At 53.3% G+C, this 24,465-nt stretch overlaps 1 protein-coding gene and 1 long non-coding RNA gene across 2 annotated transcripts; both read left to right on the top strand.

Moving 5' to 3' along the window:
• The first annotated feature begins 254 nt into the window (after nt 1-254).
• On the top strand, nt 255-18,281 carry DCPS (decapping enzyme, scavenger). Its single transcript, XM_059829598.1, has 6 exons — nt 255-422; nt 1,836-2,004; nt 9,819-9,964; nt 13,371-13,484; nt 16,772-16,882; nt 17,855-18,281. The coding sequence occupies exons 1-6, from the start codon at nt 255-257 to the stop codon at nt 18,119-18,121; spliced, it is 975 nt and encodes a 324-aa protein (XP_059685581.1). The 3' UTR covers nt 18,122-18,281.
• A 1,182-nt stretch (nt 18,282-19,463) lies between these two features.
• LOC132319261 (uncharacterized) lies at nt 19,464-21,820 on the top strand. The gene is made up of 3 exons (XR_009484486.1): nt 19,464-19,672; nt 19,791-19,865; nt 21,608-21,820. It is a non-coding gene; the product is annotated as an uncharacterized LOC132319261 (long non-coding RNA).
• The last annotated feature ends 2,645 nt before the right edge of the window (nt 21,821-24,465 follow it).

Below are 24,465 nucleotides of genomic sequence, written 5' to 3'. Positions count from 1 at the left end.
CAGCAAATGGCGGGGTGGGGGCTGATCCCTGACCCGCCTGTGGGCTCCTCTGGGATGGGGGGGAGGCAGCTTTTAGCCCGGGATGGGGTCGATCCCGCAACGTTCCGTGTACCCCAAGGGGACCTGGGGGGGGGGGGGGGGGGGCCGCGCCACCGCCAAGGCGCCAGGGGGCGCCCCTCTCGCGCGGTGCCGAGCCCCGCTCTTCTCTTAGCGGTCCCGCGCAGGCGCAGTGCGGGGGGGGGGGGGGGTGTGCGATGGCGGAGGGCCCGCGGCCGAAGAGGAAGCGGGAGGAGGATGAGGCGGCCGGAGCCGCGCCCCAGGATGGGGCCGGCGCCGCCGTCCCCTTCCCGCTGGCGGAGCTGCGGCTGCGGCGTGTGCTGCGGGAGTCGGCGCGGGACAAGGCCGTATTCCTGCACGGGGAGGTACCGGGGGGGGGGGGATGGGTGGCCGGGCCCGCCGCCATTTTCCCGGCTGAGGGCTGGCCCCGCCCCGCGGCGGCAAGCTCCAGGCAGGCCACGCCCCCGCGAGGCCACGCCCCCGCGAGCCCACGCCCCCGCGAGCCCCCCGCCGCAAAGGCCACGCCTCCACCGCAAGGCCACGCCCCCCCGGGCGCCACATGGCGCGCCCGTGTTCGGCGAGACCGGGGGCTGCCCCGGTCCCCGCCCGGTCTCTTCCCCTCCCTTTCTTCATTCAACAAACCGTGGCCCCAGACTCGTTTTTCCAGCCCGGTGCTGCCCAAATCCAGCCAAGGCGGGGTGCAGGAGGCGACTGCTCTCGGCGGCAGCGCGCTGGAAACCTTATTTCAAGCCTGGAGTTATTTTTTTTTCTTATTAGTCTAGCTGTTGCTTTTAGCCCTGAGAGCGGGTTTTTCGTGCTTGGTAGGTAAAGTGACATTGACTTGCAAGCAAGATGCTGACTCTGGGGCTATAAATAGGATAGGCAAGTCAATTAGGTGCCATGAAAAGGGAAGTTTGTAGTATTTCTAAGTTTTATGGCCGGAGAGGCTGGCTGTGGTGCGGGATCCATGCGGCTGCCTCAGCTCCTGTCTCCTGGAAATGTGCATCCGAGCAGGCGATGAGGGCGGGGAAGTTTCAAGCTTCTGCTTCCGTCTCAGGGCAGTGGGTTGATGGTCAGTGGCTAACTGAACTAGGCACAGACCTGCCTGCTCTACCCTGCGCACGGCTGGGTTGGGAGCCCCAGGTGAACCCCTATCCTCTCCCCAAGTGCTGTTCCATGAGGCCTTGCCTGGGTCCTATACAGATGGGAATGATGTGGGGATGTGCTCCACACCTCCCAAAACCAGCACGCTCAGGCCACCTCTGGATCTGGGTTGTGGTTCCTCAGAGCAGGGCAGCAATACTCCCTGCCCCAAAACAGCCTAGGTTCGCTCCCTGACCGTGATGCAAACCCCTGCATGTGCCTCTGCCCTCTTCCTGACCCTCCAACCACCCGGTCAGCGGCCCTGTGTCAACCTGCGAGTATCTTGAGATGAAATCAGTGATGTGGGTCAGTGGGAATGCAGTCACCGGCACTGGGAGCATCCGGGGAGGTGCAGATGGGCTGAGATGTTGTCCACATTCCATGCACCCCCAGAAAACTACCTGTGTTCCCTGACGGGGAGCAGATTCCTGCCATGCTTCAGGGCAAACGTGCCTTTTATTTTTGGATGGGTGCTACCCAGTGGGTGGCTGAACTAGGAGGGAGTTTGTGCATGAGAATTGAGGGGCTGCAAGGTGTCTGCTGTGGTCCCTGGGTGGAAGTGTTCAGCTCCCAGTGTCAAACTCTCCAGCCAGCGCCGGGTCTGTATTTGACAGCTTTATCCGTTCCTATTCCAGGTGACCGGTCCCTCCGGAGAGGGGACAGACGCTGTAGTCATCCTGGAAAAGACTCCTTTCCAGGTGGAGAAGGTGTCGGACCTGCTGAAGAAGCACATGAAGCTGGAGCTGCAGATGCGCAATGACATTTACAGCACGTACCACCTCTATCCTCCCCCGGAGCTGAGCGGTGAGTGTTCTCAGCCTCGCGTGGGAGGGCGGCTCGCTCCGTGGCTCGGCTCCGGACCAGCGGTCGTGGCCGGGATGCTGGTCAGCGTGCTTCTGCTGACTGTTGAGGGGAGGACACAGCGAGACAGGCAAAGTGCTGCTGCCGGACCCGACCACGCCACTCTAGTCGTGGTTTGGCCAACAGCAGCAGACCTGGCCGAGGTGGGGAGATCAGTGGATCGTTGCCGCTCTGAAGGCGACATCTTGCTCCCAAGGCTTTGGACGCTGCCGCATTTCACCCTTTTTCCTGCGCTGTCAGACACCTAGCTCAGCTGATGAGTAGCTGGCTGTAAAATGGCCCTTGCTTGATTACTTGCAATCATCTGCCTGTGCCTTGATTTAAAGGTGAAGAAGGACTTGGGCATCTGAAAGCTCTCCTTGTGTGGGTTTTCTTTTTTTTTCCAGCAATGTCAGTTAATGTGGTAACATACTGTCTCTTCCCATAAGGTTTACCCTGAAAACAATCTCTGTAGAGCACATGTGTCAGCTTTTTCTCATCCAGGGTATCATCTCGTGCGTGTTTATTTTTGTTGCCTGATGTCACACGGTAAGGACAGACAGCTAGTGTGTTTGCAGTGGGGATTTAAATGCTGGTAACCCTGCGTGCCTAGGGCAGGCGGGCACCTGGCCTCTCCGCCTTTCAAGCCTCTCCCTGCTAATTTCACACATCTGCGTGTTACGAAACCCGATTAATAACAGAGTATGACAAGGTCAAATGAGCAGGTTGCAGAGCTTCAGTGGCAGGCTGTCATTCTACGAGACGGATTCTTGTCACGGTGGAAAGGCGTCCTGCGATTGCAGCGCTCTGCAGCCGCTTCTGGAAAGCGGGCCTGCTCTTTCGGCAGGCCGGGCACGTCAAATTAATGCTGGTATGCGTTTAAATTCTGGAGTTGTAGTGATTTAATTAATGTGGATGCTTTAATTAACGTGGGTGCTTCCGTAAACACAATGATAGCCAAACAGGTTTAACAGAGTCAAAGTTAATCAGAGTGATAGCCTTAAGTAAGAAGGTGTTGCAGTCCCAAGTTAAATTTTCAGGATGTTTGATGTGCCTTCCCGAAAATGCTCCTATTTTAGCGCTGTGTCCGTGGTGTAGGAGGAAGCACTGTCTGGCTTTGGGAGCTTGAGTGGTGCAAAGCTGCTCTTGTCCTGTCGAGGACTCTAAATCAGAAGTTTCAGCGTTACAACGCCACGTTTCAATGGCAGAAAAACACCGTGATTGTTGCGGATGCCCTGCGTGGGAAGACGTTAAAGCTATGCTTCGTTGGCTGGAAAGGCTCCTGCTTGGGCGCCCGCTGCGTTCGAGGCTGGCAGCGATTCCCACGAGGTGGCATTGCAAGACTAAAATCCCCTGGGCCTCTCTCCAGCTGCAGCCCTGCCAGCCTTGCTGGCATTTGGCTTCCTTGTAGCACTTTGCTGCAGCGCTGTATAACTCCAGTGTTACTTTGATAGCAATTTTTTTTATTCAATTTAAGATTTATGCCAGGTGTGAAACCCCTTGCTGGGGTGAAAAGGCTGTTAAAGGGTTGCTGGTCTCTGTCAGCACCGCACCAGGTCTGCTGTTTCGGCGAGGCTAGAGCAAAACCAGGTGAATCTGGGTCTTATCACGCCCTGTTTCTTGGCCTTCGTTAAACTAAATCCTTGCTTGGGTTGTCTCTGTTCCGCCTGTCCTCTGTGCCGTGACTCTGCCCGGCGTAGCCATGCTGTTTATCTCATGTATGGCTGGACCAAATCTGCTGTGCTTTCGGATGAGTGTTCGCACCGTTTGTCTCGCAGGTTTGAATGGGTAAATAGCCTCTGGCTTCCTTCTGCTGAAGTTTATCTTTTTAATTACTTTTAAAATTGCCTTTAAAAAGCGTGTTTTGCAGAAACGTTACACGGTGGTGTATCTTTGCTTCCCAGCCCTCTCTTTGGCATCGCTGCGCCGGCTCTGGGTGTTGGGCAGGAGACCTGGGGGGGACTGTGGACCCCGGTGCTGCCGTCCAGGCTCCCCAGCTCTGAGCGGTGAGGCTTCCTCCTTTGAAGTAACTGAGAGCCAAATAGCTGTTTTTTGCGGGCACGTTGCGTGAGCTGCTGGCAGGCAGCTGGGCTGGCACCAGAGGAAACGGTTGCGTGCGTCAGGAGGGGAAGGAAATTGCCCTTTTGAGCTGAGTCATGGCCCAAGGAGGGAGTTGATGTGAGCAATGCAGCTCATAAACCTAAAGTGAAGGAGGAGAAACTTTCTGTAAGGCTGCAGACAATGTCAGGGCTTGTGAGAAGTCCCTGGACATCGAGTGATTGTGTGAAGACCCAGCAAGCCCTTGCACGGGGTCTATCTCGGCCTCTTGGTTGCAGGGTTGGAGATATACAGGGTTTTATCTCTTGGCGCTTGCAGGTTTACACCTGGTTAACATGATGCAGTAAAAATATTTTGCAGAAAAGGTCAAACTTTGGCATTAAGCAGGTCCTTCAAAGAGTCACTGTCCCACAGAAGAGGAATTCACCCTGGGAATTTCACAGCATCCCAGGTGGCCAAGTCCCCCACGCTCAGCTTCTCGCTTTCCGAAGGTAAGGTAAACCTCCGGACCGAGGAAATCACGACCGCAGGTGACTCGTGACGTGGGGCACGTTGACGGTGTGAGGAGCTGCCTCCGGCTCCCTCCGCTTTTTTTGAAGCGCATTTCTCAATGCCGCCTTTGTGGTCTGAAGTCCCCAGGGGAGCTCTTCATTCAGCTGGAGTTTCTTGATAGCTGAAAGTGGGTATTTTCTTCACCCTCTCCCCGCCTCCTCGTTTAAGTGAGTTGGATGCTGTTCCCTCCGCGGAGTCAAGCTAACGCAGGCCCCGTGTGATGAAAGCTTGTTTTGTCTCAGTGGGAAAAGAGCCTGCGAGCCTGGGCCAGTTGCTTTGTGTGATGAAGACAGAGAAAGGGAGGCCAAAATCAGCACATTACCTGGGCAAACGACTCCCTTCTGCCCTGGGGAGAGGCATTTCACTCTGCTGCAGCTTAAAGATGAGATTTTTAGGGCTGGGAGCACGCTGGCATGGAGATGTTTGAAGGCGGCGCCGGTCAGAAAAGAGGACCTCATCTGTGTCTTGCTTGGTTCATCAGTTTTACTGGCCACCAGGAGGGACGTGTCAAGGCTAAAATGGGAAATAACATTTGCAAAACAGGTTACTAATGGTCAGAGTTCATCTGAAGGGCAACCTAAAACACCTGAGTAAGGAGAAGGAAATTTGTGAGCGACTTTGTGAGGAGGAGTGGGGTCAGAGAGCATGCCCTCTGATCGTAACTGCTCTGCTACCGGCCAAGGCAGGCGTGCGTAACTTATTTTAAGGCCAGTTGCTGGATGTTGCGTAGATTTAAGAGGCAGCTTCTGCCTCGAGGGGTGAGATGCTGGTGAAAGAAACCCCAGCTCTGGGACTCTCCCTTGTAGGGAGAGCAAGGGCTGCTTTCATGGCAGGGGAAAGATTTTCCTGCTGCCAAAGGCTTGATTGCAAAAGCCAGATGGTTCAATCGACATGTTCCCCATTAACATCCAGCTCCTGGTGGTGCTCACATCCATTTAGCAAGGAGAGCTTGCTTTCTAGCAAAAAGCAGCCTCCTCTTGCCCGGCTGCTGAGGGATGTCGTGTTTCACAGCACCAAAGCCTTGCTGGCGTAATTTAAGGGCTCTTATCAGTCCTTTAAGGAGTCTTTACTCACTGGGTATGGCTCATCCCTGCGCTGCAGGCTGAAGCTTATTAAAAACGTCTCAAAACGAGCACATCGGGAGATGCTCCGGCTTCATCTCTCCGACACGGGGTGGAGAAATTGTGGGAGAGATGGAAGAGCGTGGAAGGAAAGTATTCAGTCATGCAGGAAGTGATACATATCCCTGCCTTCCCAAGTCCAAAAAGCGTCTGGTTTCAGGCAGCAAGGAGCTGGAGAAACTTCCACGAGCTGCATGGGGAAGGTTGGTTCATCTCCCGGTGTTTCCACGCTCCGTGTACCCGTGGGGCTTGCCTAGCGAAGAAAACTCTTTCCGTTTACACTCAAATAAAAAGCTGGAGGCTGAAGCAGTGGGAGCGCATGGGGTGGTTTGGGGAACGGTGGGAGGTATCACCGTGCTTTGCTCTGTTTTTTGGGGGTTGGTAACCTGCAGATTTCCTCTTCGCCGTGGCTGTTGCAGCTAGAGCCCACCGAGTCCTCCTTGGATGAGAACGAGGGGCCAGACAGCCTTGGCAGACGTCCCCGGCAGCGCGCTTGGCTTGCCCTGGCATGTGCTGGCCTTGGAGATAATGTGAGCTCTTGCAAGCTTTATCCTTTGTTTTTGTGCTTTTATTTCATTCGGTAACAAGAGCCCCAGATGTCCGAGGCAAAGTCGGGGTCGTACCTGTTCGGGAGTGGGTTAAAATTAGGTGTTCCTCTGCGACTGCTGCGCAGTTGCGATCGTAAAACCAAATAAGCGATGTTAGTACAGCAGGGGAAGGGGGAGGGTGTGCATAATTATATTTAGTTAGGAGTGCATCAAAGGAGATACCTGACGATGGGAAGACAGCACAGAGCTGTATGCAGCAGGAAGGAGGCTTGCAGAGGAAAAGAAAACTTTGCAAGAGTGCAAATGCGACTTTCTCTGCCGTTGCCTGGGCTCGGCATGTTCCTGCACCTGATAGTTGAGTTGATTAGGCAGATTATAAGCCAAAGCTCAGCTTCCGATTAGCGAAGGGAGGAAAAAGCACCCCTGCCCAAAAGTAGAAACAGGTTGTTCCTGCTCTGTGTGTTTCTCTTGGCTCCCTGGCGTATTTAAATCTATTTAAAACAAAACTACAGTGGTCCATTTTAATGTTGCTGAGTGGGATGGGAGAAGGAGCACAAGGCATCTCAGTGGGTCACCCTGGCCTCTCCTCGCTGTTTGCATCGGTTTGAAATTTGATGTGCCGAGCTGGAGAGGGGTTTTGGCAAAGCCTGGGGATAGCACGGCGCGAAAGGGGCCGAGGCATCACTAGTGAGCCTGGAGCGCACTTTCCTATGTGCACGAGCTGTCTCTGCCTCTTTCCCATCTGCGACATGTAGCTGTCCTGCGCCGTAGGGAGCGTGGCGTAACGTGTTTTGTCCTCTCCTTCTGTCGACAGCTGCCTTCGGCCTTTTTTTCCATAAGTTCCCCAAATTGAGCTGGTCTTTTGGTTTTGTTTCTTGTGTCTTGGGTTGGTTTTCCCCCCTCTCGTTTTTATCAGGAGAGTGGAGAAGGCCGTTTTGTTTCTGGTCAATGTGAGCTTCCTCTTCTACTGGGCAGGGAAACAACGGTGTGGTGTATCCCCTCAAATGCCCTTCGTAGGATGAACTGCCTGATCGGTTGTTCTCTACCATCGCAGTACCTCTGCCTCCTGCTCATCCGGGTTCCTTCAATTAAACCTCCTTTCTTATAACCTCCAGATAATTGACGGTCAGTCCTGACTTCCAGAATAAACCACAGCCGCTTCGTGGTGGTCCTGGGCTGGCGTTCAGGAACACGCCGGCTGATGCGACTCAGATCTGAGCGGAGACAATCCCTGACCCTTCAGCGAGCTTCACAACCCCACATCACGTGTCCAGCGGTTCTTTACCCCCGTTTCCAGGCCGGGGTAGGTTTCCCCTGCCCCACGGCGTACGTGATGCTTATTGCACGTGAAGTCTGCCAGGAGTAGGGCGGCTTTGAAAATGGAGCATGAACGTGGCCGGTCGCCAGCAATGGAAGGGTTTCGTGGCGAGCCCAGTCTTGCTGTGGATGTTTCCTGCGTCTGAGTCCAGCCTTAGCTGGGACTTTGCATCCCATGCGCGGGCTCCTAATGATAGTCAGGCTCTGAGCACTTATAAAACAGCTTCTCTGGCCGTAGTGATTTATGCTAATCAGCATTGCTGGGGTGTTTCAGGGTTGATGAGACCTCTAGAAGGGAAATAATCATTAGTGAGCCACAGCCTCTCCCCACTCTCCTCTTCCAAACATCTGCTGCTCAACCACAGCTGCACATTAAGGATTTCTCTGATCTTCTGCTAGGCTTTAAAATATCCTAAGTGGTTCGCCCCACCAAGAGCAGACGCCACCCAAACTGGGGAGGTGCTGGCGAAGCTGTGAAGGGTCCTCTGCAACCCCATACCCCAGCTGGTGCACGCGCTGCAGTTATCACCGCCCCCAGCACGGAGGGGTTTCTGCTGCAGTCCCTGCTCTTGTTTTGGGGTAGAAAATGAAATTGTGGAAGTTTCAGCCTGAGGCTGGACGTGGTATTTTCTTACCTTCTGCCTTTTTGTTTTCTCCCCAGTGCTTAGCTGGCCTTTTTAAGCAAGGAGCAGAGGAGCTACAGCCTATGTCGTCTTTTTTTCTTTGCTATTACATCATCCCGCTAGAAGTGCTAATCGAGTCCTGGAAAACAACCTTGTTTGAACATGTGTATGGTGGGAATCAGACCAGACTGCCCTTGTGGTTTGCATTTTCATATTTCATGTTACCAGCATTTTCCTGTGGATTTCATTAAGCTGGGTTTGGCATGAAATGAAAAGGCAGAGCCTCACGGCTTGTGCAGTGCGGACCTTAAAAAAAAAAAAAACAACAAAATCCAGAAACCTAAGAAAAAAAAAAAGAACCACCCTAAATCCTGGCTTTAGGAACAAATAAATATTTAAATTCAGTGTCTGGCTAGCATATATACATATATAAAGCGTGAACCCTGGTGAGTGTGCAGCCCATGGTTTTCGTGACCAACCTTGGGTACAAGCTGCAGTGTCCCAGCCGGTTGCTTCAGACTGATCTCCTCGGGGTTTGTCCAGGCTCGCAGGGTTTTCTCCTTCCTGCATTAAGTTTTATAGCAGCTCTCCGTTAGCTGGGAAGGCGGAGGCGCTGCTGGTGCCCTTGAAGTTGTGGCAGGCTCTGTATCGCACATCTATTCTCAGCCAAAGTGGGATATTTTCTGTTTTACCACCGCGCGTAAGACTTACTGCAGCCGAGGTCAAAGCTGCCAGGTTGACGAGGTGCGCAATTGCATCCTGTTCAATGCCACAAAAATTATGCAGCGAAGTTTTAATCTCGAAGTAAACAGAAATTGTTTTCCTTTTGCTAGAGTAAACAGCTAAATGCTCTTTGTTTGTTGGCTGGTGCAGGGGAATCGCTCGGCCCTCTTTCCTCAGCTCACCCCGTGCCTTGTTGACCCATCAGCCCGCACCGTTTGCTGTGGATCTGTCCCTGTGCCCTCGACCTCTTTGCCTTCTGCGCTCGGGGCTTGAGACCGAGCATCCTGATGGCTGAGAGCTCTGGGAAGGAGCTGCTCCTTGTGCTGGCCTCACTGCTTGCAGCTCACGTGACGTCTGGTTTTTGTGGCTGGAGAAAGCTGCTGGGTGCTCGCTCGATAACATCCCATGAGCTTCGGATTTAAGTATGAGGAAGATGCGTCTCTGCCCCTGGGGTTGTGTTTCTGTCCTGGTTGTTGACTGCACACAGGCTCTTCCCTGGGAGCCCTGGCTCTGCCCTGATGTTGCTGATACGCCTGAAAGAGCGAGTGTGGGAAGGAAACCTTTCAGACAGCGGACTCTTCCACCTGAACTGGAAAGACAGGCCCTGGCTTTGTTGTCAGCTTATTCTTCCTTGAGAAAGGCAGTGGCAGCCCAAGAGGTTAAAGCACTTGTTTGCTTTCCATGTCCCTTCTCCCCAACTCTGCTATTTTAATGGTACCTTTTCAGAACGTGTTAGTGTGGCATTTATTGGAAGGGAAAACAGATGTGTCGTGACTGAAGGAAGTAATGTGGGTTTCGTCTGTGATGGTAACTCAGTAAATGCTTTGTGTTTCTAGAGATAAAAACCACAGTGGTGTACCCCGCCACGGAGAAACACCTTCAGAAATACCTCCGTCAAGAAGTGCACCTCATCCGTGAAACCTGGGAGGATTACAAGAACATAACGCTGCCCTTCATCCAGTCCCAGAGCTTCAGCATCCAGGTATGGGTCCCACTGCTTCCCCTCTGCAGAGATGGACGTCTCTGGTCTCCTTTAACGTGCTGGGCTGTCAGCTGTCTCCTCCAAAGCCCAGATTGGAGGCAGAAGAGTTGGGAGCGCTCTGCCCGTCTCCCTGTTCGTTGCTCCATCAGCGTGTTGTCAGCTCTGCCCTACCGCACCCTCTCATCTAGCTGGCCAGCCTGCTTCTCAAACACAACTAGCTGCGGATTATTTCTGCTGGTCCTGCGTTGTGATGCTGCCTGAATGCATCCCCTCATCTACTGCACTTTCTTGAGGCTGGCTGATCTCTGAAGTAAGCTAAGCAATGCTAAACAGGGCTCTCTTTCTCCCTGGTGTTCCCATCCTCCTGTCCTCTGGGGCGTCCTTCTCCGCCTTTGCAGAGAAACATATCCAAAGTTCCCTTTCCCAAGGTTTCTGGAGACTTGCTGTGCTGGGGCGTTCCTCCTCCTTTCCGAGGGTGGCTCCCTGGGCGTTGATGCGGTTCGCTGTGCTTTTTAGGAGTCTCTTGGGTGTTGTGGAAATGGGAAGGCACAGATTCCGCTTGGATTCCTGCATCGCAACTCACTCCTCGGGCTTTGCCTACAGCTCCTCTGCCATTCAGCCCTTCGGTCCGTATTCCATGCGGCAAAGCTGTGCTTTTAGTGTCCTTCTTGCCCCAGGCAGCAGCCACGGACTTTTTTCTTGTTTTATATCCTTTTTCATCATTCCTTTCCCTATCTGTCTTCTTTAGAGACTGAAGGAACACAAGTCTGTAGGGACCAATTCATGCCAGCCTGTGCAGAAGGGGGAATAAATCCTGGGTCTGCTGAGGCTATCCATTAAAAATAAACCCCAAATACCAACCAACCACAGGCCTTGGGTATATCCCACACCTCGTCCCTGCTGCCTTAAACAGCAGCAGAACAGTTAACAGCGTTCACTGTTGCGATGTCTGTTTTCTAATCGCTTGCAGATGAACGTGAATCCTGCTTTGAGACTCGTACCAGAAGGCACCTTGCAAGCTGCAGTGCGCGCTCAATTACTCTTCGCCCGCCTGCTTTTCTCCATCATTTAGCTTTCTTGCCGGCAGCCAGGCTGCAACACCAATAGCACACAGGCAGCATTTATTAGCTGGAGAAAGACAAGAGCGTGTTTCCACCAGACAGCAACCTGCACGAATGTTTTCTCTTGTGCTTTTGCTCTGAAGGCTGTTAAGGCAGCTGCTACACCAGGAAACTTCAGAAGTTACTTGAGCTCTCACTCTCTGCCTCTGCCACCGAACGCTTGCGAGCTGATTTCTGTACATGGAAACATATTCCTGGTGACCATCAGGAGCATCTGCTGAGAAATCATAGTCAGCACAGTCAGTCCTTAACGTCTGTGATTTGATAATGCAGTTTCTTGTCTTTGTCTAACTGGTTTTGACGAACGGAAGGGGAAATGTGAAGGGTAACAGAAATATCGGCGGACTACAGAAGCGTCTCTGTTTTCTGCTGGAGGATGTAAAGCGTGGATGCTTTCAGTATAATAGTTTTATTGTGGTGCCAGTCTCTGGACATGTTGTCCTCGTCAGGCTTGTGCTGGAAACAGCAAGAGCAGTCAGCTGATGATCTGCCCATCACATGAGGTAGTGTTGGGTTTAAAATTGAGCTCACCTGATCAGTGAACTTATTTAGGGCACTGATAGCTTGGCACTTGTGAAAAGGGCAGGCATAAAAAAAAACCCAACAAAACCAAAGGGCAAACTTTCATTTCCTGCTAAGCTTCATGCCCTGCTTTTCTTCCAGGGTCACAGAGCACAGCGATCTTGTGCCGTGCTTTCCAAAATGGCTTTGAGAATCTAATCTTCTCTAAGATGTTGTTGCTAGGAAAAGACCAGAAATTTAAGCAAAAAAACAGATTGAGGGAGGAGAGGTTGGTTTCTCCCTAAGGATATATTCAGGTCAGTTCACAATGATCCTAAGTTTTGATTAGATTAATTAAACTCTTGACAAAGTTGCCCTAAAGGGCTGTCTTTTTATCTTGAGTGTCTGGTGTGCATGGCATCCACTGACCCACCTCGCTTGGTGTGTCTGCAAGACTGGCTGCATCTTCCTTGCCCACCTGGGGCAACCAAAATGTTTCGTACCTAAACTTGATGGGGAAAATGATGTTTCAAAATGGTTTCAGCTTTCAAGCTCTAGCCATTTTCTGCTGCCTTATCTTCTAGGGACCTGGCTGGGGACTCCCTTGGCACACCAGTACTTAAGCTAGAGCATAAAGTGCGTTTTGGAGGCATAAAGAAGGATGTTCAAGCTCAGGTTGGGAGACAGGAAAAGCAAAGGTGCTTTCTGCTGGTCTTACTCTGTCACTTATCCCTGGTCTCTTCCATTTCATAGCTGAAGCTTCTTTGGATGGTGCTTTGCTTTGAAGGAGGGGCACGGGCGGATAACCAGAGCAGGGATTACAGGCAGGCTGGGGGCTGAAGCTTTAAGTATCGAAGAAGAGCGGTGAGCCCTTTTCTAATCAGCCAGGAAACCGAGAGATGTGCATTGCCCAAGAAAACACAGGCCCTTCGTATTCGCCCGGCGAGCGCTGGCTGCCAGCAGCCAGAGCCGCATTCAATCTCAGGCTTGCAAGTGATCTGCTCCTTCCTTTTTGAATGGGGAAAAAAGAATCAGCCAAGTTCCCTTCCTAGACCTAGCTGTAAAGGTTTCGGTGCAGGCTGGGAAGTAAAAAGCTGCAAACAGCCCTGTGGTGCTGTGAGAGGCGTCTGCTGAGTCCCACAAGAGCTGGCTTCCACCGTTGCCTGCCTTGCTGGGGTCTGGTGTGCTCAGAGCTGCTCGTGCTGGTGGTTGATCTGTCTGAATGCCTGTACCTGTCCGTTGCCAGCCGGTGGGAGCACGGAGGAGGGATGCTGCTGCCCCTCAGGATATTTAGTGCTTGCAGCAGCTCTGTTGCTCGCTACGTAAAGCAGCCAGGTCTGGTTGGAGTATTGCTAGACCCCATCAGGGAGAATTTATCTCCAAATCCTCTTAGGGGCAAATGCAACTATTCCTACATTGGGCTAAATCATCTCTGTTCAATATCTCATCTTTGGCCATGACCAGTTCTAAATGCTTGCGAGGAAAACAAAAATCCCCGAATAATTTAGCTAGCTGGCGGCGCAGTGTCATGCAGCAGGAGCAGGGGGGTATCTTTTCACTGAAGTACTCATAATAGCCTGGAATTTGTTGTTGGAGGGTTTTATGGATAATTAACTATAAATGTTATCAGCCATGAAATTATTTGGTCGGCTTAAAATCAAGTTGTTGCTTTTAATATTCTACTTGAAGCAAATAAGCGCTAATCCATGAGCCTGTGGTAAATATGCTTGAGGTGGTGGGGTTTTTTTCTCTGCTGGTTTATAAATCACATATTTCTCTTTCAGTGGGTGTATAACATCCTGGAGAAGAAAGCTGAAGCCGATCGAATCATCCATGAAAACCCAGATCCTTGCAATGGCTTTGTTCTAGTTCCAGATTTTAAGTGGAATCAAAACCAGGTTCGTTTGCTCCCCTTACCTTTGAAGGGATGCTGCTTGTCCAGAGGAAATGTCCACCTTGGTACTACTAATAGCATGCTAATGAAAGTTTTAGTAGGGGAATGTGTCCTTCCTGTTCGCACTGTCATTAGGTGATGATATTGCCAGGGCCTTTTATCACGTGCTAATTGCGGACACTGCAAAACACAGGCTCTTCTCCCTGCTGCTGGGTAATTTCTTTATTAGCTTCGCTTTCTCTTTTCTGTATTAGCCCAAATGTTGTTGTGATGTGTTTGAACCTAAATCCAGCTGCGTATTTGTTCCCGCTGAACTTGTTTGGTTTTTTTTTTTCCAAGCCTAAACTTTAGGCGCAGACCAGGCAGATGTGTTGTCCTTTGGTTGCTGCAATTAACTCTCCTCCACACAATATTAAGCAGATGGTTGTTAGCTTATGAGCAGCTGCTTAACCCCTCATGGGAGTGCCACTTGTTGAAATGCAGAGGTTTTTTAAGCTGAGGCTGTAATCCTAAATTGAGTGGCTCATTATTTCCTTGGGTTCCGGCTCCCTTTTGTGCTCTACTTCTGGGGATGTGCCTGGGGAGGTGAAACTCCACACGTGTACCCCTTGAAGTCGGTGGAGTCAAAAAAAAGTCCCCCTCGTGTTTCTGATCCTCAAAATGCTTCTGTGGGTGGCGGGGGGGGGAGTTACTGTATGAGTAAAATGTAGAAATGGGAACTAAAAAGTGAAAAAAAAAAAAAAAAAAAAAGAAAGTGGGAACAGGAGCCTGCTCGTGGGCAACACGATTCTGTATTTCGGTGCTGGGCATCAGGAGTACCTGTTTCTGGTCTGGTGCTGAGTTGCCTGGGGCAATGACTGGGGAGGATGGATGAGTAAGTCACTGCAGGGTAGTCTCTGGTCACCACCGTGAATTCCCCGTACTGAATTCCCCGTAGGTGAGCTACTCCAAAAATCCCTTGTCAAGCTGTGATGGGGTAACCAGGCTTGAATTTCTGCTTGTTCATGGGGAGGCACGACCTCCTTCCTGGAGTGACGCACGGCAAGCTTGCAGTCGTGCTCACGCCACCGTGCCTTGTTCAGTGCCCTTTACTTTCAGGGTGGCAGTATTTAGGAATCCGAAAAAGTGCGGCACGCTGCCCCTTCCCTTGCTTTGAGCAAAGCCTCAGTGTAAACCCTTGCTCACCACAACTAAGCTTCGCAACTCAGGATTGGAGACGGAGGGGCTAAAAATTGTGCTTAGCTTTCTCCAGAGACCTGCTGTATCCGCGTCTTGCATGGTCAGGGAGCGCTTAAATGGTAGGATTTTTCTTTAGGGGAGGTTTCCCTGTGCTGCTGTTGCCTCTTGGTACGCTGAACAGGATCTTCTTGATTTCTTCCCAACGGCTGCTGTCTGCAACAAGAGCGTCGTCATCCCGGGGGCCATCCGGGACCTTCGCGTTGCCTGTCTCTTTCCCAGGCAGGCGAGCCAGCATCCCAGCAAGGGCTGTTGACTTCTGCCTTTGAGCCAAGGAATTTCTTCTTGGCTGTGGGTGATGCCGAGCCGGAGCTGATCCCGGCAGCCCCAGGGCTGCCTGCGAGCACCGGTTCCTTCTGCTGCGTCCCACCGAACCGGCAAGGCGACTAAATTAAATTAGGGAAGTGAGACAGAGCTCCCAGCGGGACTCTCCAAGCCTCCCCTTAGAAATCCCTTCAACAGCATCGCTTTGCAGTAGCTTAGTGCCTTGCCTGCAAATGCTGCGAATTCACCTGTAATTATTTCAGGTTGACTGACAAGAGGAAGATTTCTCATTTGCATCTGCATGCTTGCTGCCAGCCTCGACCTTCTGGGTGCTGTGTCAGCTCCTGCTGCCCAACCTTGATAGTGGTTTGAGTAGGTTTCTCAGGGTTTTTCTAATTTTTTTTTTTTTTGGTGTGGGTTTTCTTCCCCCCACTTCTTTTGAATTGGTTTCAAACCCGCAGGAGCCTCGAGGCGTTGCCTGAAACGATGCCCGGCATGACATCATTCAGGGCCTTTTTAGCAACAGGCTTATTTGTTTCAAACAGCAACATGCAGATGTTGTTCTAAGGAGAAGAGATGTTTGCTTTTCCTCCCGCCAGCCAGCCCTGATCCGAAGAGGACAAGCTGATACGCAGTCTTTTTCCGGAGCTGTGCACAGGCTGCTTTGGGAATCAAACCCAACCATGAGCATTGCTGTGCTGGCTGGGTGCGAATAGCAGCTTCGTGTTTGAGAGCCCCGAGACAGGGTCCTGAGAGCATCTTTTGGCACAATCATCTGTTTCCAAATAGCCAGATGGGTTTCTCGCAGCTCTGAAAAGATCTGCTGGGTCTCAAATATCTAAACCCTTTGCTTTGCAGTGATTATATTAGAAAGCCGCTAACTGAGCTGAAGGAGATGGGGATTTTTATTTTTTTAAAGTGTAACGATCCACAACCCTACGTCTTGTTAAACATTGAGTTTGGTAAGTGCTTCGGGAGATGCCAGAGGTCAGGCTGAGAGCTGCTGAACGGCTGTATTTTACTGCACTGGGGTTGTCCAGTGACTGATTAGCTCTTGAAAATAGTTATTTATAGAACTGGCACGACTGGAAAGTGGCCGGCTATTTGCACAGTGGAAATATAGGAAGCTTTTCACTCGGAAAAATCTGCAGTTGCAGTTTTGGCCGCTGCAATTCACTGTAAATCCTCATCGGAGCATGGAGATAAACCGCTCGCTTGCTCTGCAGAAAAGGCCGTGCTCGGCGCGGCGTCTGCGCATGGGGGTTGCTGGCAGACCCCACGGCCTCCTGGGCTCGGGCCTCAGTTTCCCCCACGTAGCGGGGTGGGTGCCTGCACCTTTTCTGCTAGCCTCAGTCTGCACGGGGACGATGTTTTTGAGATGCTTAGGGAGGTGTTGTGAACAAGCAAGGGCAACAGCAAGTGCTGTGTTTACGGTAGAAAAGGGTTGATCGATCGATCTGCCTTTAAAGCTGAGAAGATATTTGTGATCCTGCTGTTTATCGATTGGGGTGAAGCTGTCCTCTTCCGGTTATTCGTGGACAAAACCCAATTATTTATCCAGAAATGATACTTTGAGGTGCAGTAGGTTTGTGAGTGAGCTCATCTCGTACTGGGTGATTCATGCTGCATTCCACCCAGCTTGGGTGTGGGTTAAACACAACGGCAGGTAATCCCTCGTAACACAGCCTGGAAAGCCGCGGTTGCTGTGTCAGGTCCCAAGTCCTCGTGCCTCCGTCTGCCCTTTCTGTGGTCACCTTTGTCACCATCCTTTATCTCTCTCGCTCTCTGCAGCTGGATGACCTCTACCTGATAGCCCTCATTCATCGCCGGGAGGTCAAATCGCTTCGGGACCTCACCGCTGAGCACCTCCCGCTGCTGAGGAACATCTTGCAAGAAGGCAAGGTGAGCGCGAGGCCCGTCTGACGCTGCTCTCTTGGCCAGGGAGAGCATGGTCTGCCTGCTGCAAGGTTGCTGCCTGCGTTCTCCGGCAGCTGCCCCACCGACCCGTGCACAGCATCTGCGTAGGGACCAGTAACCGAGAGATGACAGTATGTCACGAACCGGGGCTGCGCTGTCCTCTCTAGCATCTCTGCCCGGAGACCCCTGTCCCTGCTCCGTCAGCACCTTCCCCCGGGGCATTGGAAAGCTGTGCTGCATTCGAGGAGTTTCAGGGGTGCTCCATATTTCCCCGTTAGCAGTGAGCTGCCGGAGCCTAGCCCTGTCCTCCCCATATTGATAACTTCCTTCCCAACCCCTTGACTGTTTTCACTGGCCGACGAGTTTTTTCCAGCCCCGTGACGGGGTGTGCTTGGTAGATGGACGCGCGATAGCTTCTCTTTCCTTCACTGCGTTAGAAATTTGGAAAGTAATTGCACTGGGGAAAGCGGAGATTAATTAAGAGATTAGTCAGGGGATTGCAGTGCGCTGAGCAGCGAACCAAGCCAGCGTGCCGGAGTTTGCTGTTGCTGTTTATAGCTTTAATTACACCGGCTGGTAACAGGATTCCCGTAACTTGCCGAGTGAGCCAAAGCGATAAGGGTGGAAGGGAAAACGATACGAGCGGAGAGCACGTCCTGTCACGGAGGGAGAGAAGTGGGGCAGCCGGAAGAATTGCTCCATCCCTGCGGAGGCTGACACAGAGGATGGGGAAGAGCTCTGTCCTTCCCGGCTTCTCCCTCTCCCTTGCTTTGAGGATGGAGGAGGCAGAAATCACTTCTGCCTTTCTCTCTGCCTTTTGTGCCATCCAGGGATGCTCCTTTCTGTCCCTTGCAAGGTCTGTCTGTCCATGCGCTGCCTGCCCCCAGCCGCCCCGTGCCCTCCCTGCACGTTGCTGGTCCTGACCTGTGTATTATTTATTTTTTTTTCCCCCCTTAGGAGGCCGTAGCGAAGCGCTTCGGTGTGCCTGGATCCCAGCTGCGAATCTACCTGCATTACCAACCCTCCTACTACCACCTGCACGTGCATTTCACCGCCCTGGGCTACGATGCCCCGGGCAGCTCTGTCGAGAGAGCCCATCTCCTGGCAGACGTGATTGACAACCTGGCGTTGGACTCCATGTACTACCAGAAACGGGCTTTGACCTTCGCCCTTCGGGCTGATGAACTTCTGTTTAAGAAATTCCAGGAGGCAGGAAGAGTGTGAGCTGGCAGAGGCCCTTTTGTATCTTTTTATTTTTAATAAATGCCCGTTTGGGGGGTTTTTTTAAAAGGTTTTGGTGCTTTTATTTTTTTTAACTCTGATTTTGTACAAATTGGGGCTGATGGCCCATTGCTATGGAAACCATTCCTTCCGCTCAAGTCAATTAAAACACGGATTGAGTAACCCTTTTTAGTGTGCCGCTTTTTACCGGTGTCGTAGCACCGGACTGGGCGCCTCTGGGATGCAGTGAGCAGAGGGCTTTGGGCAGGGAGGGTCTGTGTGCATCCCTCTTCTCCACCCAAAAGACAGCCCCTGCCACCAAATCTCAGCCCCGAGGCGGAGTAGGCAGCCGGAGGGGTCAAAGCTTCACTTAGTTCCTCCACATTTACCCCCGGGAGTGGGGATTGCAGCTTTCCTGGGGCAGGGAGGGGTTTCTCGCTCCAAATAAATCAAATGACTAACCCAAGTCCTCGCCTCTCGCGGGCCGCTGCGGGCTCCGCAAAGGCCAACGCGACTGTGCGTGCTGCCTGGTTCCCCGGCCTCAGAGCCGTCACCTCTACCCTGCTAATTAGTCATGTATCTGCCTTAAATGAGCTCATTTAAAAGGGCAGCCCCTCCCTGAGACAGACTTCTTTTTAAAAAAAGAAAAGCAAAATGTAAAATAAGATTTGCTTTTCCTTCTGGCAGGACAGTAAATGCCTTCCTGCAGCTGAAGGGTCCCGGCAGAGGAGCCTCCCGACATCGTGGATGACTTTGCTGCCAGTTCCCAGCTTTGGTGAGGTTTTTCTTCCTCTTTCAGTGAGATGCTGACTTCTTCCTCACTGCTCCGCTCTGTTTAAATACTCCTCAGGCCGTCACCTGGCGAGAGCTGCCCGTTGCGGTGGGGGAAAAAGCGATTTCTATGTACAGAGAAGCTTGAGCCGCCGACCCAGCCATCGCTTTCCCTCCATCTTCTCCGCCGGACACCGACCTCTGAAAACTTCATGAGTTTTTGCTGCCAAGGAGGGGCTCTGGTTTCTGGTCGGCGGGTAACCAGGGATGTAATTGCAGGAATCATCTTGCCAGCTACCCCAGTTATTTACTCCTTTCAACGCATTGAGCTCTAAGAGGGGTTGTTGGGTTTTTTTTGCTGGTGGGGGGCGGAAAACCGGGTGTGATCTGTAGTTCGCAGGGCTGCTCGGCGTGCCGCAGCGCTGCCCTGCCATGGAGCAGTCCAGAGCCGGCTGGTTCGCAAGCAGCATCATCAGAGATGGCCGGGGCTTTGTTCGGCTCATCCGATTAATAAATATTCAGGTCAGGCAGTTCCCTGGTACCTTGTAGCAGGAGGGGAGAGGCAGAGCATCTGGATGCAGCCACCTTTTCTTATTGCTCTGCAAAAATACCACGCGTGGTAAGAAAGCTGGGGTAAGGTGATCTCTTGTTTTAGATGTACCCATCTTCTGAGCAGAGCACGTCTGGGGCCAGAGTTGATTTTAGGAGCTGAGGAGCTGCTGTAGGAGTGGATCTGGAGATGATCAGCGTGGTTGGCTGTCCCCTGGCTCTCTGCGTCCTTAGGTTTTAAGTTGCTAAGGGAAAGGGATGAATTTTTTTCGATACCAGCGCGTTTTCTGTGCTGAGAGGGAGCATGGTCTCCCTGGGTGAGGGAACATCACGGTTCTATGTACCCACCTAGGTCAGCCCAGGAATGGAGATGGTTAAAGAACAGATGGGACCATCCTGACACCCAGGAAGCTTCCCTGTTCTTCAGGTATTAAAAAATCCCAACAAAACTGTTTTGAAAATAGACTTTCCGAGGGCTGCGACAGACGACTGAGCAGCCCATCTTCCCCAGCCCATCTGTCTATTCCTGCTGGAGGAATCCTTTCTCCTGGGAGACGAGAAAGCGCGCTGCCTGGCCATCACCCATCTCCTTTGGGAGCAGGGGGGATAACGTGGAGCCCGGGATAGGGGCTGTCCCTGCCTGCCCCAAGAGAAGAGGGCAGGGGGGATGCGTTTTGAGGGCTCTATGCCTGGAGCCTCCGAAGGATTTATTGAGGTCCTGGGGCTGGGTTTGCGAAGCCAGGCGATGTTTCTAGGCTATGGGTTGAGGAAGGGTGAGCCCGAGGTGGTCGGCAGGACAAAGCCGGCTTGTGCTGGGCATGAATCGCCCCATTCTTGTCCCTCTCGAGCAGATGCTGCGAGCCTGGCCGAGGGCATCCCCCTCCTCCCTTATTAATAGATCCGCGCTCGCCTGGCTCCTGCTTTCTCCTCGGCACCCTTTCGGGAGCGTTTCGGCTGCGGTGTGATGGTGTAAGGCCATCCTGTGATGGCAAAACCTCTGCCTGCGCGCTCGTGGGGCAAGAAAACGCTCCCCGTTCCTCGCCGCTGCAGCCGGGGCGTTTTCTAAACTGTTCTATTGATGTGATTTCCGAATAGCTTTGGAGCGGGTGGTGGCAGAGCTCGTTACAAATTCACTTCTCAGACAGCCAGGATTTCTCCCCCCCTGCCTTTTTCTTCTCCAAATTACTCCGCGCTCATCATGCTGAATTAATCTAACTGGCAATTTATCCTTTGTAAATTAAATATTAGGGCAGGGTGTAGTCATTAGCAATGACTAGCTACCCAGCAAACACTCGTGGCATTCTGCTAAGGCAGCAAATACGTTTCCGAAGCGCGGTATTTTCTGGTGGGTTTTAAAAACGCGTCGTCTGCTGGAGCTGCGGTGGCCGCTGGAAGCTCTTTGCTGGTCTTTGGGTCCACCCAAGGGGTCCCTTGGGAGATGGGTCACCCAAGGTGCGAGTAGGCAAAGCAGGCGCCCCGTCCCTGCCCCGTGGATGCACGACTGGTGCGCTTAGATGTCCCGAGGTTCCCATGGGATGGACACAACCGGTGTTCACCGCTTGGCATGGGATCCCCGTCGTTTCCCCAAACCTTGGTGAAGCTCAAGCCACAGCACCGAGACCTCTCGGCACTGAGATCCGGGCAGGGCAGCTCACGTGGGAGACGTGGAGCTGGAGCAGCTCCCTGATGCCAGGTTTCCGTCTCCGCGTGGGCTTTTATTCTGCTCTCGGGGCTCCTGATGCTGCCGCAGGCTGTGGCTGTGGGGAGATGCTCCGGGATGGAGTCCATCACCCCAAAACGAGCCCATCCCACCATCACTGGCGGGAGGGAGCTGGGGACCGAGAAGATCCTGGGAAGCGAAGCTTTGCAGCCTCTTTTAATATTCTGTCTTGGGGGCATGGTAAAAATAGACATTTGGGATGCATTATTATTGCTGGAGTTTTATTGAACGCCATTTATTGTTTTCAGATGCAATAAACCTAGCAGGGGAACCCAAGAGACCGAAGGGTCTAAATATCCTTCGAGCAAATCCCAGCTCCCCCCACTGAGCTGCGGCCCCAATAATTACCCCAGGATTGTCTATGAGCCGCTGGCAATTAAATCTTAATTACGACGGGCTTGCCTGTCACCACGGGTAAAACTCTGCCCCATTACCTCGTGTCTTGCCAGCAAGGAAACCCCATCCTACGTAGGCGGAGGGACGAAGCGTGGACGCTCTTCAAATATCGATGCGGTTGCTTAATTAGCCTTGGCGATAGCGGAGCCATCAGCTCAACAGGTATTTTATCAATTAATATTGTTGGCGCTGGAGACGTCGGTCTTCAAATGGGGTTGGTGTCCTTCCCGCTAGCTCTTTCTCTAGTAAAGGGGAATAAATTTTGTTGCCTTCAGCAACAGGCTGCCTGCTACGGGAGCCAATATTTTACATTATTTCCTATTTAAAAATCAGCGTTAATATCGCCGATTATCTCAGAGATTGGCAAAAAGCCGCCCCGGCGCGGATTTTGATGGATTTTGAACCTTAGAAATAAAAGCCTCGAGGGGTCGGCTGCTGATTTTCTGCATCGTGACGATGGGATGGAAATGAAATCCCGTGGGAGAGCGAGGTGGCCGGGCACGGGGCATTCCCGTGCCAGGAATTAATTTCTCTGCGTGGGGCGGGGGAAAAAATACCCAATATTGAGTTGATGATTTTAAGCAAAGCCATCCCCAGAGCCTCACGCACCATCTCAGGGAGGTTCGGCCGGTGGATTCGATGGGGGAACGGGGCGAACCCCCCGCTTCAGTAAATCTGGGTGGGGAAAGCTTTGCCCCCCCCGGCCAAATTATTGTGAAATGCTTTTATTTAGGGTTTTTTTTTTGGGGGGGGAGATTTGTGCCAAGGGGATGGGGGGGCTCAGCCCACTTTAATTTTGCCTAGGGAGGGGGCTGGCATTTTTGGGGGTGCGCTGGCCATTCCGGGGGGGGTTCACCCCCCCACTACCAAGGGATTTAGAGGTGTGTGGAGGGGGGGGGGGACCTACACAGGGTTCCTCCAGCTCCCGGGATGCTCTTCCCCTCCCATCCCGGCTCTGTGCGCAAGCGTGCCCGCTCCCCGCCCGCCCATCCCCGGGCTGCCTCCGGCATCCCGCACCGGTCCTCCCCGCCCCGCATCCCCCCCCCCCAGCCCCTTACACCCGCCCCATGGTGAGTCTGCAGCGTGGGGGGCTCCCCCCGTGTCCGCCCCCCCCCCCCCGTGTCCGCGGCTCCGCTATAGACGCGGCTGCAAAGCGGGTTGGGGGGGGGGGGGGGAGAAAAACGGGGTCGCTTTTTTTTTGGGGGGGGGGTGGAGGGGTTGGGATGGGGGGGTCCGCGCTGGGGGGGGGGGGGGCAGGACAGGCAGCAGGGTTTGCATGGGGGGGGGCTGTGAATTGGGGCTGGGAGGGTGCGAATTGGGGCTGGGGGTGCGAATTGGGGCTGGGGGTGCGAATTGGGGCTGGGGGGTGTGTATTGGGGTTGGGGGGAACCCCCCCTGCATCACCCCAAGCTGGGACCCCCCACCGCTGCATCCCACCCCACCGGCACCCATGCCCCGGCGAGCGCGACGTGCCGGCGAGCGAGAAAGCGCCTTTATTTCGGTGTTTTTTTTTTTTTTATTCATTACTATTTTTCCCAATTAATGCAATTAATCAGCGCCCGAGCGCGGTTCAGCTTCCAGGTGGCCAAGCGTGCACGGGCAGCGGCGAAAGGAAACCTCCCGCTCTTGCGATGCCCTTCCGGCTGCTGCCGCCCCATCCTCGGCAAGACAAAACCACCGCGCCTCGCCGGGAAAAACCAGCCTTCGGCATCGTTCCTGCCCGCCGCCGCCCCTAAAGAAGGCGATCCCACCCCGAGACCCCCGGCGAGAGAGTTTCTGGCATCTCCCGCTAGCGTGCGGCGGGCTCCTTTCGATGGGTACGTGCGATATTAATACCCAGGCGCCGGCATAAGGAAGGGAAAAATCCTCCCGGAGGCCCCGGGGAGGGGAGGACGTGCCCCGTGTGCGGCTCTGGACGGTATCGCTCTCGCAGCGGCGCAGGCTGAGGATGATTTATTTAAGTGGTCTGAGCTTTGTTTTTCCCATCTCCGAGCATCCTCTGACCGCTTGACGGATGCGCTCCGGTAGCCTGGTGATCCCAAAGGGGTAGGAGGGACAGATTCCGGTGTGGACAGAGCTGCCGGGAGCGGGATCCAGGAATCCTGGTGCAGGATGCTGATAAACCCCATCCCACCCCATTTGAGGTCTCATTTCCCGCGGGATGGGCTCGTTCCTGGGGGGAGATGAGGATGCTTGCCCCACGGCAGCAGAAAAAGGACCACCCGGACTTTTCCCCGTTGATCTTCCAATGTCAGGTCTTTCGTGGGGTGAACCGATGGGGTTTTATTGTTCCGGGGAGCGGAGAACAAAGGAAAATCTTTCTCCGGGGGCTTTTTTCTGCTCCTCAGCTCGGACATCGGGCGTGGGATGCGTCTTTCCCCACCCTGGTGCCTGGTGCGTTGGTGCCGGGCTGCTCGGTGACTCCGGTCCCCATCCCTTAGTGAGATGAGCTAATTAAAGTCTCGCGGCAGAGCTTTTGGGAAAACCCTGCTGAATGTGCCCGTCTTCTCTGCCGGGTTCTCCCTCCGACCGCTCTCGGAGATGAAGAGGCTGGCGGCGGAGCCGAGGGATTACCCAGGCTTTGCCAGCTGCCTCCGGTCAGGCTTTCCGTGGCGAGCGGCAGGGCAGAGCGACACGGGACGGACACCCCGGGCAGGGCGGAACCCCGGATTGGTGATGGAGCGGATGATTTTAAGTGTGCATGGAGAACCTTCTCCCTTTGCTTAGCCAAGGGGCTGGAGCCGGTGGGGGGTCCACGCTGGTCACTGCTCTCGGTCTGGCGCTTTGGGGTCGGTCGGGGTTCCCGTTGCGTCGGGGTTCCCGTTGCGTCGCGGTTCCCGTTGCGTCACAGCTCTTCGGAGCACGTGCCGGATCCCATCCCGGGAAGAGCCGGGTTCTTGAGCAGAGGACT

The sequence above is a fragment of the Gavia stellata genome, chromosome 26 (genome assembly GCF_030936135.1).
Source record: "Gavia stellata isolate bGavSte3 chromosome 26, bGavSte3.hap2, whole genome shotgun sequence".
Classification (NCBI taxonomy): domain Eukaryota; kingdom Metazoa; phylum Chordata; class Aves; order Gaviiformes; family Gaviidae; genus Gavia; species Gavia stellata.
The sequence above is the reverse complement of the archived record's forward strand: the minus strand, read 5'-3'. Positions and strand labels throughout refer to the sequence as shown.

Excerpts from the sequence above, each read along its gene's own strand:
- DCPS (XM_059829598.1), top strand. The coding sequence starts at position 255 with ATGGCGGAGGGCCCGCGGCCGAAGAGGAAGCGGGAGGAGGATGAGGCG. Across the intron at positions 2,005-9,818 it reads TCCTCCCCCGGAGCTGAGCG|AGATAAAAACCACAGTGGTG; the intron begins GTGAGTGTTCTC and ends TTGTGTTTCTAG. Across the intron at positions 13,485-16,771 it reads TTAAGTGGAATCAAAACCAG|CTGGATGACCTCTACCTGAT; the intron begins GTTCGTTTGCTC and ends CGCTCTCTGCAG.